The sequence below is a fragment of the Panthera onca genome, chromosome D2 (assembly GCF_046562875.1).
Source record: "Panthera onca isolate mPanOnc1 chromosome D2, mPanOnc1 haplotype 2, whole genome shotgun sequence".
Taxonomy (NCBI): Eukaryota; Metazoa; Chordata; class Mammalia; order Carnivora; family Felidae; genus Panthera; species Panthera onca.
In genome coordinates this window covers 80,566,276-80,584,059 of record NC_138349.1, presented here as the reverse complement: position 1 = coordinate 80,584,059, position 17,784 = coordinate 80,566,276, and the positions used below count along the sequence as shown (strand labels likewise).

The window sequence follows — 17,784 nt, the reverse complement described above, 5'->3', positions numbered from 1 at the left end:
GTGCAGTCCAAGGTCGATGCAAAAGGCCTAGCAAACAGTCTAGACCAACTGACTTACAAGCCTGGCAAGGGCTGTAAAGGTCATTTGGTTCTAACAGGAATAGGACAACGTAATTCCTTAGTGAGGACAATTAGCTTTGCTGTCAACAACATCAGAGGCAATTAATTCACTTCAGCACACAGCCCAAGTTAGGAGATGCTGTTGCTAGAAGGACCTCGGACCACAGCCCACAGATTCTTACCTGATTCTTGATCATGGGGTCTGCATGAGCTTCAAGGAGCAGAGGGATGAGATTCTGGTTTTTCATTTCGCAGGCATAATGTAACGCAGTGCAGCCGTACTGAAACCGAAAGACCAACTGTGAGTTCATCGTGGGCTCTACGGACCCGGCAGGCGGCTCCTTCGGCAAGCACTTGTCACATCCTAGAGGGTCCACCCAAGCAAACCGGTCTGCAAATCATCCACGCACACCCACTTTTCTTGTATTTCAAAAGGCTTCCCTGCCTCCATGTGTATATGGTTAACGTCCTATACGCCATTAATATCTTCCTTTCTCATTTTCTGTTCCAAACTTAACACAGCCTGCAAGAAGTTAACGCTCAATTGTCTCAAGGTTTCTTTGTGGAATTCTATATGTCTGGGCAATCGCCACCTCGATCATCGTACCGTCTTTTCTCCTCAAGGGTCCCCACACGGGCTTTTTTGCAAATATCATCCCCCGTGGTTGTTGATCAAAACCCCCGCAACCTGAAGACGGTGCTCATGTCGCTACAGCCCAGCTCCAGGATCGGTGCAGTTAGTTCTATGTAGAAACCTCTCATGCTTGGTTTGCTGTGGCTTATATTCTGCATTCTAAAATAGCGGATCTCCTCTGCTGGTACTAACTTAAAACACCAACTACAAGTGAAAAGAGATGGATAGCTAGGGTGTTTGTGCCCCAGATATTGCCTTTCAAAAAGCAGCCCAACAACCATGGTTTGGGTATGTGACGAATTAATGCCAGACCTTATTAACTCTTCTAAGAGCATAACGGATAATGCCGCAATTGCTGATTTTTCTTAAGTGATAACATCATGCACCAAACAGCTGGCTTTGAACTTTTCCATGTGAAATAAAGTGAGTGTAATTACCTAGAAATACAATGCACCGCATTACTTCGAGTTGGAAAAACTATCTGAATATTCAGATAGTCTTAGAAAAATGGTGGCGCGTGTGTGTGTGTGTGTGTGTGTGTGTGTGTGTGGAATGTAACAGTCCAGCTAGAGATACATATCGAGAAGCAGAAAAATATCCTAGAGAAATTTTGATCACAGGCAAAGTTTTAAACCTTTTGACTTTAAATGAAAGGACCAAGAAAAACCTTCAGCGAACCATTCACCCAATCTTTAATAACATCTTACTTAATACATTTTGAAGTTTTCTAAGGAATGACAGAGCACCGTAGTCATCTATCCAAATTAACCCAAAAATTCTATTTTCTTTTTTTCTTTTTTTTTTCATGTTTATTTATTTACTTTGAGAGAGGCAGAGAGAATCCCAAGTAGGCTCTGCACTGACAGCGACAGTGACACGGGGCTCAATCCTATGAACCGTGAGATCATGACCTGAGTCAAAATCAAGAGTCAGACGCCCACCAAACTGAACCACCCAGGTATCCCCCAAAATTCTATTTTAAATAAAAGGAAAAACATACACTTCAGTAACTTATTCTCCTGTGTTCTCTCTCTCTCAATCTCTCACACACACGCACACACACGTGCACACACACGTAGAGCTACCTCCGTTTAAACATATGATGATACCAATATAATCAAAACTAAAATGATGTAAATAATTAATAGAAACAGGGATGGGCACATTTTCTCTCTCACAGAACAGCGGTAACACACATGCACCCACAGAGGTGCACACAGCATAAAACAAATCAAGGATCACAGAATATTGGTTCGTGTCTACTCAAATTTCAACTTGCCTCCTTTCTCAATAAACAATTGGGAATCCAAAATTTCATCCAATCAATATAAGCAAATAAAACGTCATACAAATAAACATCGGGCCCATTTATGATCATTTAAGGGAGGAAGAGGGACGCGGGGTGTAAGGGTGAAAGGTGAGAACAAAACCTTATATTTAGTTAGAGACAGAAAGAAGTTCACTGCTGCTTGCTCATCACGCCCTCCGCGCCACTTGGGCTCTTTGACTTTGATCCTCATCCATGGAGTTTACAGGTGGGGACTCGCTTACGGGTGGGTTGGGAGCTTGGCCACTGCAGCTGTTGTTCGTTGAGCACTTACTGTGTGCCAGGCACTCTGCTGAGCACCCTACATGAGTCTGCCTCGCAAGGTAGGTTTGTGGCTACCCTCACATTACAGGTGACAAATGGAGAGTCCAGTACGTGTGTGACTTGTGAAAACGCCCACAGCAAAACATGAGAAGCTGGGGGCTGCCTGGGCGGCTCAGTCGGTTGAGCTTTTGACTTCGGCTCACGTCATGATCTCACAGTCTGTGGGTTCGAGCCCCACGTCGGGCTCTGTGCTGACAGCTCGGAGCCTGGAGCCTACTTCCGATTCTGTGTCTCCCTCTCTCTCTGCCCCTTTCCCACTCGTCTCCCTCTCCCTCTCTCTCTCTCTCAAAATAAAAACATTTTAAAAAGTTCTAAAACTGTCCTCCAGTCCATAAAGATCCCCGTGAGTTTAGTGGCAGCATCTAACCGACCCCCAGCTCACCTGACTAGCAGTGAAAACCGAAAGAAAGAAAAATGAAACGTAAAGAAAGACGAGGAACATGTAGACGTGTCTAGGAAAACAAAGCGAGTAACTCTGTAGGTGACAAATACTCTGCCCGCAAATACCATTCTGAATATCATTTCAAGGTGACTAAACGCACGAACTTACGCAGTCCGTGGCGTTCACATCGATGCCAGCGTCCAGCAGCATTCGAACGAGAGCCTCGTTCTGCTTGGTCTTTGACACCTGTTACAAACAACACGTAAAGAGGAGGTTCATTGGCAAGCGTTTTCTCCATCGTGTGCCTGGACTATTCTATTCCACGGGGTTTATTTTAATCCCAACACCTCTATGCGTCTATGCATCTGTCTTAAAATCTCCCCGCCTCCTCACCCCGCCCAGTACCAATCAGGTTCTCAGACTGTGGTCCTGAAGCAGCAGCGTGGGCACCTGGGAACTTAGAAATGCAAATTCGGCGGCCCCACGCCAGACCTGCCAAATCTTACTGAGGTTGGGGCCCAGGGACCAGTCTTTCCCTTCCTGGCTCAGAACCCACAGGCACTGTCCCATTGCTCTGAGGACAGAAGCAAACTTCCCAGCCTGTCCTGCAAGGCCCAATTTGTTTTGGCCTCTGGTCCCTGCCGGCTCACCCCGCCCCGAATGTTCCTTCCGCCTAGAAGCCTCTCCTCTCTTCTTCTATTTTCAAAAAACAATTTTTTAATTTTATTTTAGAGAGAGAGACAGAGAATCTAAGTGGGGAGAGGGGCAGAAGGGGAGAGAGAGAATCCCAAACAGTTTCCATGCTCAGAGCGGAGCCCAACGTGGGGCTCGATCCCACAACCCTGGGATCATAACCTGAGCCAGAATCAAGAGTCGGATGCTTAACCAACTGAGCCACCCAAGAGCCCTGTTTTAATTTTTTTTTTTTAATTTTATTTTTAAATCCATTTTTAGTATCCCAGCCCGAGCCCCTCTTCCTCCAGGACGCTTTCCCTGACCTACCCGGCCAGATGAAATCTCTCTCTGGGCTCTCGTGGCACTGATCACCTCCCTGTATTACCTACTTCAGAGTAATTTTACAGGCGTTTCTGCCGTATTTTATTACTGATGCGTTCTTCACTGCCCTCCAACGAACTCTTGCACGGACAGGACTCCATCTGTTTGGTTCATCTCTGCATCCCTCACACCCAGTGCCTGCACGTAGTAGGGCCCCAGCAAGAGTGTGCCAGAAGGTCGAACAAAGAAACGAAATGAACCAGACCCCTCAGAAATCCCCTTTTCCTACCCAGTTCCCCGAGACCCTGACCACAGGACAGTTTGGGCGTCACCCCATCGTCCCATTGCTAGGGGAGCACGGCAGTCCTGGCTGTCCCGGAGGTCAGCCCTTAGCCATACAGGAAGCCCCACCCAGTTTTCTTCCCTGGTTATACTTCCCTCCTCTGTCAACATCTACACTGCCTTTCTCTGCAGTGACACAGTCCTTCCTGGTCCCTTCCTCTGAAATTTCCTCCCCGGTCGCTTATGCCGTACATATCTCAACTGCACAGATTCAAGCCCCATGAATAAGTAGGAAAATGTGCATTAAGAGGAGGTTATTCATTCCAATTGGTATTTTTGCCAGGGCCTCCGGCTTTTAAACATCTGACCATCTTAGAAAGCAGCGCTGTGAGTCAACAAATTCTGAACGAGTCTTTCTAATCCCCCTTTCGATCCTTTTGAAAATACACGGAAGATCTCTTACCGGCCCTGAAACTGCAACTGCCATGTACTAAACACACAAGTAATTTTTCGAGAACTTTTCTGGGGTATAAACAGAGTATGTGTTTATCAGTGACTTACAGTTTTCTTTTTCCCATAAATCGAAGCATCAAAATCAACACTATCATATCTAATTCTGTAACATTTAAATACCCAAGGAGGTAACAATGACACTTCCAACTGGCAGATTTTGTCCCGGAGCCCACGTTAGCAAAGACAACTAACTAACTAACATCCACGGTCTATTAGCTGCAAGGAGAAGGGAGCTTGGTCATTTAACGAGTAAGTGACACATGTGTTGAGTAATCTCTCAAAGGTGGAACCAGCCACTAGGGAACCAGATGGAAAAAAGGGAATGAGTCAGCACAGAGCTGGTGTTCTTTGGGGGGTAAAAAGAGGGAGGCACCTGGGTGGCTCAGTCGGTTGAGCGTCCAACTTCGGCTCAGGTCACGATCTCACGGTTCGTGGGTTCGAGCCCCACGTCGGGCTCTGTGCTGACGGCAGGAAGCCTGCTTGGAATTCTCTCTCTCCCTCTCTCTGCCCCTCCCTGCTCTCGCTCTCGCTCTCGCTCTCTCTCTCCCCCTCTCAAAATAAATAAATGAACATTAAAAAAAAAAGGAAAGAAAGAAAGTACATTTTTAGAATGCAAACCGAGAGTTCATTTTTGTTACTATTTCTTTATACATGACCGGCCCAGCAAAACTTGATGATTCATGCTGCTGATCTCCACGTTTGCCCTTTGGTCACACGCACAGTGGACTTACCATGAGGAAATACCCAATAAGCATAACAGGCATTAAGAGGATAATGAGTAGGTAATCAAAGAAGGTGAATTTTTTCTTCACAGCATAATGCAAGCAGTTTCTCTGTTTCTGAAAATTAAGAAAAGGATTCCTCATTAATATTTGTCTCAAATTTCATATTTTCAGATTACCGTATCAAAAAGTTTAGTTTCTGGGGCGCCTGACTGGCTCGGTCGGTAGAGCGCGTGACTTCTGATGTCAGGGTTATGAGTCTGAGCCCCACATTGGGCAGTGGAACTTAATTAACATTTAGAATATGTGCATTTTTCCATGCCATTTAAAAATGGTAAACATAGGCCTATAACGGCTTCATGACTTTCTACTGAATGGAGCCATTCTAGTTTATTTAACCAAACCCTATCTGTTGGACATTTCAAGTTTTTAGCTTTCTATTTTTATAAATTATACTGCCTGAACATCTCCATTCATAAGGCTTTGTCAACATTTCTAAATTTGTCTTTGGCAAAAGTTTCTCAAAGTATAATTGCTAACATGAAATGTGTGAATGCTTTTCGTATTGCGCTAAACTGTGCTCGGGTACAATAACGATTTAAACTTCCTTCCTGAGGCGCCCGGGTGGCTCAGTCGGTTGGGCGTCCGACTTCGGCTCAGGTCCTGATCTCTCAGTCTGTGAATTCCGGCCCCACGTCGGGCTCTGTGCCGACAGCTCGGAGCCTGGAGCCTGCTTCGGATTCTGTGTCTCCCTCCCTCTCTGCCCCTCCTCCACTCATTCCCTCTCTCTCTCTTTCTCTCTCAAAAATAAACATTAAAAAATTTTTAAACTTTCTTCCCGATCAACCCTTGATTTTCTTTTTTAATCCTGCTCAGTCTGACAAGCCAAAAAAAGAGCGTATTTATGTTTTAATTTAATATGCTCTCCAGAGAATCGATGGTCTCTATTAGGCGCATGCATGTGAATCACCCACAGGGCTTTTCGTTTTATTTTCAGGCCTTTGTTTATAGGACGTCTGAAAATGACTCCTGAACATAGATTTAAGACACGAGAAGACACCGGTTAAGCTGTTAACGTGCAAAGATTAGTGTTTGGGAAAGATTAAATATTTAAAAACCATTAAAACTATTCTCAAAATAAAAAATGTAAACCGAACCCTCCTTCTGATAAAGTCTCTGTTTATCTAACATATCCCTAAAGTCCTTCCCAAGATGTTCCTGATGCCAGAGGATCCCTGCAGGCTGGCTGAGGTTCTCCGCCTTCTCGGCCCCATCCCTGTGCTGTCCGACATCGCCTTCCCCCGGCTTCCAAATGAGCACGTCCCCCCGACAGAGGATGTGAACCCACAGACATCTGCCTTCGCCACTCCCACTCACCACAAGCCCACACACCTGGCCCTCCAGCTGTGTGCAAGGGAGACGGTGTCACGGTCCATGAAGCTGCTTCGCTGTCACATTCGGTGCAGGCATGCCTTGCTTTTAAACCCAACCAAGCAAAAAATAGGAAGTACCAGCAAGAAGGCCCGGTAGCGATCCATTTGCTGATAATACGCGATTGCTCCAGAGGAGCTGGTGTCAATACTGACTCGGAAGGGTGGTAAGCGGGCCCGACAGGCTGTGTTTTCCTCACTCCGTGTATGTGAGTGGAAACAGAGCACTCGTCAGTATTACAAATAATGACTTTTTATATTTACTGAGTGTACTTTAAATGCTGTCTTTACTCGGATGCAGACACTGGCCGTTCCAAGGTGCTCCGAAAGAGATGTTCTCAGCAATACACTTGTGTTCTGCTCGTCCTTGATTCTGAGGGTTCCGTCGGCTAACACTGCATCTTTCAGTACCATCTTTCTGCCTCTCTGTGTGGCTTCCAGGAGCCTCTGGTTCGTGACCTTGTTTGTCCTCGGCAAATACCTACCTGGCCTTCTTCAATCCTATGAGCGAACGGTAGGATCTCCCGGAGAACATTGACCCAGTAGGTAAAAACCTCATGAAATAGCACCACCAGGTCAGCATTTCTTTTCCAGGAAATCTTTCCCATTCCTTCTGGAATCATGAGGAGGAGGAGCAGGGAGAGGGAAGCAGGAAGGCAGGAAAAAGCATGAGGAGGAAGAGGAAAGGAAAGGGAGAGCTCTAACTAGCCAAATGAATGAATGAAGGAATGAATGAACCTTTCTCTTCAGAAGTACAAGGACATAATTAACCATAAAATACGCCTGCTGATTGAACTATGATTTATTTTGGCTCTTTAGCCTGATAGAATGGTATGTGTTAGTCCCTTTAAAGAAAAAAAAAATTGTATCAGGAGCTACAAGCAATGAGAAAATGGCACATCCTCGACTGCTAGGAGGAGAAAGGATTACCACAGTCAATTGCTGTCTCCACTCATGTGTAATGGCCTACCTGGTTTTTGAGGTTCACATCAGCATTTCTTTTCAAGAGGAAGGAAACGATTCTCAGGTGCCCCCGGCGGCAAGCACAGATCAGGGGGGTGTCTCCATTAAAGCCATCTTGCACATTGATACAGTTGCGGTCCTCTCTCACCCAGCGCCACACTTGACCAAAGTCGTTCTGATAGGCCGCCTGGCAGATGGGCTAAGAGGGGAAAACCACAAGCAGGTCCTGAAATACCGGCATAACGAAGCCCCCCGTAAGAGAGAAATCACCACCCGATAATTTAAAGCTCAAGTCTTTCCAAATCGTGATACAGTAAAACCTTGGATTGCGAGTAACCTGTTCCGTGAAGGTTCCACAAGACGAGCAAGAATTTCTGACAGCTTTTCACTTGATAAACGGGCGATGTCTTGCAATACGAGTCGTACATGACGCCGAATGTCACGTGATCACAACTGAGCCAATGGTTCTTGAAGTTCACTTTGAGAGACATGCTTTGGATTACAAGCATGTTTCTGGAACGAATTATGCTCGCAAAGCAAGGTTTTACTGTGTATCGCTTTGTACATGAGATTTTTGGTCTCCATTAGGCCGAGCCTTAAATCTAGAACAAGCCCAAGTCCACGAGGAACCTCTCAACGATTTCCTAAATTGCTTGGCACACAGATGCGTTCAAGAGTGTGCTCACGGATGGATGACGCCTGTCAGAGAGGCAGGATTTCACCGAATATAGAGTAGGTGCATCGGAGGAATTTAGGGCAGCACTAGATGATCAAACAAAGACATATGGCGTCCTGTGCTCCAGGAAACCAGCCCGGTGGAAAAGACCCATTTTAGACAAATAATACATAAATAACAAATGACATCATTGATTGGATCCGATGCTTTTTATTTAGAAAGTGTCCTAAGGGGCTTTGCAAAGCATCATGGGAGCTTGACAGCAAGACCTAAGCTGACCTCCTCCCCTTGCCCACTTTCCCCCACCTCCTTCTGGACCTGTCTTCTGTTTTCAATGCTTCATGTTTGGTTTCTTCCATCTGGGCCCTGCCCTTACTGCTTCCTCTGCACAAAACACCTTTCCCCCTCTCTGCTCACCTGTCTGCCTCTGGCCCATCCCTCGTGTCATCACTTAAGTTTTACTTTACCCCGTCTTTCCTGACTCCAGCCCTGTTTCACAGCAACTGGCCTAACTGTCCACTCTTGTCTTAATTCTGTATAATGGCACGCTGCAGACCAGCACGAATCGGGAGGGGTTGAGGCAGCATTGAGTGCGGGAAGGCACTGGCTGCCAGCTTCGTGTGGATAGAGGCTATACTGTTCCACGTAATGTTTGAATTTATTCCATTCATACCCCCAGTATGTAACACAGCACTGGCACATGGTAGGCAAATACTAAATATTCTCAGACTGATTTTAATTAGAGAGTGTGAAAAAAAAAGGCACTTAGAATCACACCTGGCATGCTCAATTTATGGAAATTATTATTACTGCTTATTCAGTCGTTCTGTAATTTGGCGACAAGGTCAGACCTCTGCTGTGTCCCAGTCGCAGTTGCCGGGGACAGGTGTACAAAATACTCGCAACCATGCAAAATGTACTTACCAGTTGGGAATATAGAGTGAGCGCACACACACACACACACACACACACGTTCAACAGTGAGAAAACAATGTTAAAGAAGCACAGATTGGGGTAATGAGCACCAGTGAGAAAGCTGAGTGGTACGTTAGCGAAGCAATTCATGTTTCTAACATAGCCAAATATCATAATCGGTGAGCTTTTAAAAGTAAGATTTTTTTAATGTTTATTTATTTTTGAGGGAGAGCGCGTGCATGCAAGCAGAGGAGGGGCAGAGAGAGAGAGGGAGACAGAACTCCAAGCAGGCTTTGCACTGTGAGCGCAGAGCCCCAACGCAGGGCTCGAACTTGCCAACTATGAGATCATGACCTGGGCCGAAATCAAGAGCTGGATGCTCAACCAACTGAGCCACCCAGGCGCCTCAAAAGTAAGATACTTTAAAAAAAAATTGTTTTGACATTTATTTATTAAAAAAATTTTTTTTAACGTTTATTTATTTTTGAGAGAAAGAGACAGAGCATGAGTGGGAGAGGGGCAGAGAGAAAGGGAGACACAGAATGTGAAGCAGGCTCCAGGCTCTGAGCTGTCAGCACAGAGCCTGACACGGGGCGCGAACTCACAGACCGCGAGATCATGACCTGAGCCGAAGTCGGACGCTCAACCGACTCAGCCACCCAGGCGCCCTAATAGTAAGATACTTTTAAACCCAAGGCCCCGCTCACAAAAGAAACATCCCAGAGGCAAGTCAGCTCAATAGCAGATAAGAGGCAAAGTTCTGTGCCCCCAAAGAAATGGGCATGATACAGGGGTCCAAAATGCAGTAGAAATGCCCAACCACAGGGGCGCCTGGGTGGCGCAGTCGGTTAAGCGTCCGACTTCAGCCAGGTCACGATCTCGCGGTCCGTGAGTTCGAGCCCCGCATCAGGCTCTGGGCTGATGGCTTGGAGCCTGTTTCCGATTCTGTGTCTCCCTCTCTCTCTGCCCCTCCCCCGTTCATGCTCTGTCTCTCTCTGTCCCAAAAATAAATAAAAAACGTTGAAAAAAAAAATTAAAAAAAAAAAAAAAAAAAAAAAAGAAATGCCCAACCACACAACCCCCCTTCCGCTACCCTGGGGTCATCCCGTGCCTAGGCCTCATCACAAGCTGGGCTCAGCAGCGTCTCCAGGTTCTGTGGGGCTGACGTGCAAACGACCAGAGCATTCGAAAGGACGCGTTTGCTGTCAGCAAACTGGGTTATAGTCGTGATTGTGCAACTAGCCGCCTGGCGACTGTGGACAAATCTCTCCCCGTCGTGCGCCTTGGTGTCCTCAGTCACGAGACAAAAGAATGAGGCGAAATTCCATTTCGTCGTCACACCCTGTGACTGCCACCCTCCAGTCTCTCCCCAGCCATCGCATCTGCCCCATCCACTTCGAGGTGGGGAAGTCCTTTCAAAGTACAAATACTACCCCATGGCGTTCAGCCCTTATCTTAGCAGTGGCACCCAGCCACTTAGATCTCAACAACAAACAAAACAGAACGAAACACAGCAGGCGATGCTGAGTCGCCAACCCTTAATTTTGCCAAGTAAATCCGTGAGAAACAACATCATCATTTAGTAAAATAAAAGGCGTTTTAGCATAAATGTAAGAGCAAAACTATTTTAACAAAATATACAAGGACACAGTCACAGAAGAGGGGGGGAAAAAAAGCCATCCTTTATATGAGACAGATTTCGCTGTATGGAAAACCCTGCTTCTTTGTCTGTTTTTTTTTTTCTTCTAATTTCACCGTAAATCGGTGCAAATTTGCCACAGATTACGACTCATCCTTTATAGGACTAGCATTTGGTAACTGATAGACCACCATACTGAACTTGAAAGCAGGTGGCTATAGAGTTAATTTCTTTCTTCTTAAGATTTTAAATTACAACATTAAACATCCTGGCACATTTCATGCACTCATCTGGCTTCCCAACTTCTCTTAAAACATTTAAAGCTTTGACAACGCTGGGCCCACATTCCCATAGGACACCAAATAAAGCCCCCCTTGCGTGGGCTTCACTGAGAGTCCTCATCAGAAAGGAGAAAGGGACAAGTAGACCGTTTGCCTTCAAGAGACACCCGGTAGGGCTGAGTTCTTCCTTAATCCCATTCAAGCGACCGTCCTTAAAACACCACCCCGATCTTATCTTTTAATCTTTCCTGAGCTTCCTGTGTCCCAGGCACAGAGCTCCTGTATTTGAAAAGTAAAGTGCCATCCTGGTTCAGCTGGACCCCCAAGTGGCTGGTGGAGTGAACCACAGGAAGGGTTGGGCGCTGTTGTAAACTCCCAGACTCCACCAGGGGGCAGCTCAGGGTCATGAAAGCACGGATGGGGACCCAAGGGAAGCCCAATACAAAAGCTAGGGCCCAGAAAGAGGAAGAGGCTGTCCTTTTGCCTTGAGGGAAGAGTTATCGTGAATTCTGTTGGCCTCTGAAGTTTCTGGAACTTGGGGGATTCTGGGGGAGGAGGAAACCGGTGGAGACCTTGGGAGATCGTCATGATACTTCCATCCCCTGGTGCCTTGTGCCCATCCTCACTGGCAAAGCACTAGTTCAGATCTTCATTGTTCTCACCAAGACTGTTGCAAAACCGGTGGTTAACTGACCTTGCTTCCTCCTGTCTCCCCCTTCCAGCCCCCAGTCCGACCGCCAAAACGGCAGCTTCCTGTCACTTCCCTCCCGAAACGTTTGGTCACTTGATGACCCGCTGGGTTAGGATGCTGTCCTCGAGCTGACACACGATTCTTCGGATGTCCCAAATCCTGTCTTTCCAACTTCGTCTCTTACCACCGCCTTCTCTGTACCCTTGGTCTAAGTGAAGAAAGGCACGAGTATTACTAACAGCTATCTCCCCAGCTAGACTGTAAGCTCCGTGAAAGCAGGTACTGTGTCTGTACTAGAACATTCTATCCCCGGCATCCAGCATATGCCTGGCACACAGTAGGCATCCGATGTCTATTTGGTGAACAAGTAAGGGAATGAATGAGTCGTAACGTGATCTCGCCTTTATTGAGCCCTTCAGCTACTTCATTTAACCCTCACACAACCCTCCGAGCAAAACCGTATGCCCCTTTTGTATTGGTGAGACTGAGGGAAGTTGCCTTCCGCGCCCATGGTTACACAGCTCATAACTAGCAGTGCCAGCAATGAAATCAAGGGGAATGACTACGGAATACATCCATTCTTCCGGTTGTAATTACTTCAGGCAGTTTGAAAAACAGCCTTCAGAATGCCTTCTGGCTGCAAGACTTTGCATTTGAGGTTATTTTGTGTTCCACTTGCACCCCAATTAAGCTACAGTCTACACTCTCAGGAGGCTGGTCTGTCCCCTTTCCGCCCTGATCAGCTGGTGTCCAAGCCTTCCTGGTTATGTATCCAGATTCTTCTCCAAACTGACCTGGATATAGCAATATCTGCCAAGAGGTAAAGGAATAATGGTCCGAGAGGTTGCAGGAGAAACCAGAAAAAGATTTGGTCCAGATGCAAAGAAGGAAAAGTTGCAAAATGGACGTAAGGGTATGAAGTGTAAGGAGAGACTCTGGATTTGATCCTGAATAAGTATCCAAAGATCAATGTTCATAGAGTGATGGGGCAGGAGGCAGAACACGGGGGCCTGAGCACATGGTCTACGAGGAATCAGAGGGTGTGACTGGAGAGGAATTGTCGTCACTTTGGCAGTAAAAGCCAAGACAGAGCTCCTGGAGCACAGAGGGAGGCAGCAGGGTCTCGTCCTCATTCCGCACATCTGTAGGCAAAGTGCTATCACGTGGTCAGAAACACGGGTTCTGGAAAGAAACTCTCTGGGTTCCAATCTCAACACTGCCACATAAGAGTACTATTAGCTGGACAACTTACTTAGCCTCTTTGTGCTTTGTTCCCTTCTAGATTTAATAACCACATCTTCTTGGGGCACTTGGGTGGCTCAGTTGGTTAAGCATCCAACTCTCGATTTCGGCTCAGGTCATGATCTCATGGTCTGTGGGGTCGAACCCCACATCAGGCTCTGTGCTGACAGCGTGGAGCTTCGCTTGGGATTCTCTGACTTCCTGTCTCTTTCTGCCCCCACCCCCCGCTTATGTGCACTCTTGCTCTCTCTCTCAAAATAAATAAATAGACACTTTAAAAAATAATGATCACCAAATCTTCTTTATCAGGTCACAGGAACGTGACCGCATAGATGAAACACTCAGCTCAGATCAGACCCATAATAACAAGCCCTCCATTAAGGTAAAGTACTCTTGTAATTATTTAAAACGTGAGGAGCCAGGGAAGACGGGCAGAGGTGGTCATGAAAGGGAATGAACAGCAGTGGAAGCCTTGGCCTTAAACAGGATGACAATCCGGGCTGAGCAAAGCACGGGAGGCAACTCAGGTGGTTGGGATAGAAAGAACATTTCAGGTCGGTCAAACTTTTCGCCCAAAAGCCTGAAGTTTTGATCTCCATGCTTTATGCCAATACGTATCTATCGTAAATAAACGGGCATAGACAGATAACTCAACGAGCCACCATTACGTTTAACTAGATGAGCAGGTTAGTAACACAGGAGACAAGACTGAGACAAGGATAGAAGAGGTTCTGGAACCTGGTGGGGAAGATTTGGGACAGCCATTCATGAAAAGCGCTGCATGAGATGAACAAAAAACATGAAATTGCCTGAAGCGTCAGGTTATGTAGAAACGCGTTAGACTACCAGACAGGTTTGCAGTTCTCCTCGGCACATCTGTCATCAGGGAGGGGTGGGGAAAGTGACAGGGGCAAAGAACGAAGGTTAGGAAACAGGTCTGTCAGGCAAGGGCTTGGGAGGAGCAGCTCACCCTGGGATACAGACTGAATGGACGACACATGGAAACCAGGTGGAGCCTGATGGACTTGGAAACAGAGACAAGCAGATAGAAACACGAAGGAGGATGAGAGCAGAGTCAGCACGCGTGATCTAGTGGGAAATGGGACCAGTTACGGAGTTGGGATAGGAGGCAGAGTCACCGAATCCTACCTGTTGCAGACTGGGCTTCGTCCCTAGAAGTCACGAGCGGTCATGTGGGGTGGTTGATTTGGAGCAGAGGCAGAGGTCCGGAGAAGAGAGGGAATGCTTGGGGGTGTGGAGGTCACTGCAGATGACCCCAGGGAACAGAAAGAAAGGGGAAATTGCGCTCCGGAATCAAGGGAGGTAAGGGTGGGTCCTTGGAGGAGGGTGGGCAAAAGTGAGAAAATAGAGAAAAGGGCACAAGCAAAGACTTCAAGCCATTGTCATACAACAATAATGGTGAACAAGAAAGAAACAGATCGAAGGAGAGACTGCCACGAGACTTCAGTGGACATGCAGGGGAAGGTGGAAAAGAGGAGACGGAAGGGAAGGAAGAGAAGGGTATGTACCAAGAGTGTGTGTGAGTTCAAATCCACTGACTTGTGGGGATGGCATCCCCTGGAGTTGGGCTCCGTGCAACCTGGAAAACTGAGGCACAGCGTGAAGGGAGCACGCTAGTGAACGGACTTTTCTCTCCCATCTCATCCTTCCCAGCTAGTTCAGGAACATTCTACGTCCATTTCTGTATTCTGTCTGCACTTGCTTGTGAGTGTACGGCTGGCTCTCTTCCAGGATAAATCATGTCTCAGCCCACACGTCACCTCTTCAGACAGGCTTCCCTGACCACTGGCCATCCGTCCCCCAGCCCAGGTATGGTCTATCACATCACCCTGTTTTAATTTGCGTCTATTTAATTTGCGTGATTTTTTTAATTTGCGTCCATTATTATGGAGATTGAGCTTAATGTTCCCCATTTCCTAAGAGAGTGAGGTGGCCATGATTTTTGCCCTGTGTTCAAAGCCCCTCAATTGTTCTTCCCCCTATTCTGGCCTCTCTTTCAGTCCAACGGCCTCACTCCCACCTTAGCTACCTGCTTGCCACCGTTGTGACTTCCCAGTTGCACTATGGGTCCCTCAAAGCCCACTTCATGGCTCACGTCCAAGGAACCTCCTTGATCTGTCCTACCGAGAGCATGAACGACACAGCGCCTCACTCTGCTCACTGGCCTTTTTCCTGCGTGTTAAGTCCGGTCCCTCTAACCAGACTGTAGCCTTGATGTGAGAACCAGTGGTTCTCAACCCTGACTAAGCACTAGGGCCCTTTTAAAAAAAAAAATTTTTTTTAACGTTTATTTATTTTTGAGACAGAGAGAGACAGAGCATGAACAGGGGAGGGTCAGAGAGAGGGAGACACAGAATCTGAAACAGGCTCCAGGCTCTGAGCTGTCAGCACAGAGCCCGACGCGGGGCTAGAACTCACAGACCGCGAGATCATGATCTGAGCCGAAGTCGGCCACTTAACCGATGGAGCCACCCAGGCGTTCCTAGGGCCCTTTTAAAGTACAGGCCCGGGTCCCATCACTAGCCAACCGAATTAGAATCTAGGGAAGAGGGTATGGGGAGTAAGGCGGGGGTATTAGTGTTATTTTAAAAAGTTCCCTGGGTGTTTCTAAGGCATAGAGAGGGTTGGGAACCACTGCAGAGGTGAAAGAAAGGAGCCCCCATAATAAAGGTAACCCTTAATGAAACACTGCAACTCTTACACTGATGTTCGTTAAGGAGCATCAGAAACTCAGGAAACTTGACACATCAGGGACCACTTTTTGTGAACTTTCGTCTCGCCGTGTGCCTGGTTTTAAAAATACCCCAAGGGCACCTGGGTGGCTCAGTGGGTTCAGTGTCCAACTCTTGATTTCTGCTCAGGTCATGATGTCAGGAGATCGAGCCCTGTGTTGGGTGTGGAGTCTGCTTAAGATTCTCTCTCTCCCTCTGCTCCTCCCCAGCTCATGCTTTCTCTCTCTAGTTCAAACTAACTAACTAGATAGATAGGTAGATAGATAGATAATAAAAAGACTCCCAAACTTGGTGCTAGAACCCCGCCCCTGCCCACTTTGTATCTCACTCTCCGAGGGCCTAAAATTTAAGGAGTGTCTCTGGGGAGGTCATGACACGTTCAGCAGGTAAATGATCTGCTAAAATATTCTATGTGTATCATTTACAGAATCATGTTGGACACCAATCCCAGTGGCGGAGACATCACAGCTGGGAAATACTTGGTGTTATTTTAACCACGCAGCAATACCTGAGCTGCGTGCACCATTACCAGTGTCTCTAAGAGCCAGACGTGCCCCCCGCCCCACCTTCACCGTGGTGAAAATTCTCCTACAGAGTAACGGAACTTTGCTGGTTCCCAGTGTAGGGAAAGAGCTCGTGGAACTCTGCCTGCTCTCCGGGGGACTCGGTCAGTTGTTCATTAACCATCTCCGCGCTGAAGCTCCACACCACGTGAGAGGTTTCATAAAAATTTCTGAGAAGGATTTGTGCTTTTTGAAGCAAAATGATTCAGGTAAAGAGCCTGGGCGCACTGATGAAATGTCTTCTCGGGAAACAAAAGAAGATGGGGGTGCCTGGGCAAGTTAAGCATCTGACTTCCGCTCAGGTCACGATCTCGCGGTTCGTGAGTTCAAGTCCCACTTCTGGGAACACGAGCCCCACTTCGGGTAAAACATGAGTCCCATTATTTTGGGGTGAGCCCTGCTCCTCCTCTCTCTCTCTCTCTCTCTCTCTCTCCCTCCCTCACGGGATTTTCTCTCTCTCTCTGCCCCTCACTCACTTGTACTCCCCCCCCCCCAAAAAAAAGAAAACAAATGGGATGCCTAGGTGGCTCAGTCTGTTGAGCATCTGGCCCTTGATATAGGCTCAGGTTGTGATCTCGCAGTTGTGGGATCGAGCCCCACGTTGGGCTCTGCGCTGAGCATGGAGTCTGCTCGGAATTCTCTCTCTCCCTCTCTCTCCGTCCCTCCCCTGCTGGAGTGCTCTCTCTGTCTCTGTCTCTCTCAAAATAAATTAATTAATTAAAAAAAAGAGAGAGAAAACAAGACAGTCTTTTTTTCCTTTTCAGATTAACTAATCTTAGGGAACAGTATTGAAGGGTCCATCTATTTGTACAATTAATCTCAAGCCTTTCTTTCTGATGGCTCATTTTGTCACATGCTGGAATCTGGAAATTTCTTAATAAATCCTGTCTGGAAGGCAAATAAAAAAAAGCATAGGGTTGGTTTTTTTATTTTCAAGGTTGACTTAGGCCCATTTAGCTTTTATGTAACATGAAAGAAAGTTCCAGAAGTGGTTGAATTGTAAAGAAGAGTAGCAATGAGGAGAAATGGAGGCAGAGCATAGTTATCTGTTTTGTATTCTTTCTCCAACAAGGTCTCCTTGAGAGTATGTTGTCTTTACTGCTGGAAGACTAATGGGGCCGCACTGCTGGGCATCAGACCTGAGAAGCTCTGAGGTCAGTGATGACAAGAAGGAGAGAGCAAGAAAGCCTTTTCCCCCAACGAGGAGGAGAAAAGGTGAGTTCTCGCTGCCGGGATCGAGCAGATCAGAAGCCCAGATACCTTCCTACCACCTCAGACCACCCGAGAGGTGAGTGCAGAGCCCAGAGGAAGCAGGAACGTCACCCTTACAGCCTCCTGGGCGCTGGGACCTTCTGTCAAACAATGGCCACCCAAGGGTAAGGAGGACCATGC

General features: G+C 47.1%; 1 protein-coding gene across 2 annotated transcripts in view; it reads right to left on the bottom strand.

The window, feature by feature from the left end:
* The window catches only part of ANKRD22 (ankyrin repeat domain 22), a 32,161-nt gene that overhangs the window by 2,075 nt on the left and 12,302 nt on the right, over positions 1-17,784 (bottom strand). For both annotated transcript variants that reach the window (XM_060642987.3, XM_060642988.3), the window contains exons 4-7: positions 7,640-7,831; positions 5,249-5,356; positions 2,895-2,972; positions 242-340 (exon numbers count right to left, since the gene is read on the bottom strand). In XM_060642987.3, the coding sequence (XP_060498970.2) occupies positions 242-340; positions 2,895-2,972; positions 5,249-5,356; positions 7,640-7,831 (477 nt within the window). The remainder of the gene's footprint in view (positions 1-241; positions 341-2,894; positions 2,973-5,248; positions 5,357-7,639; positions 7,832-17,784) is intronic.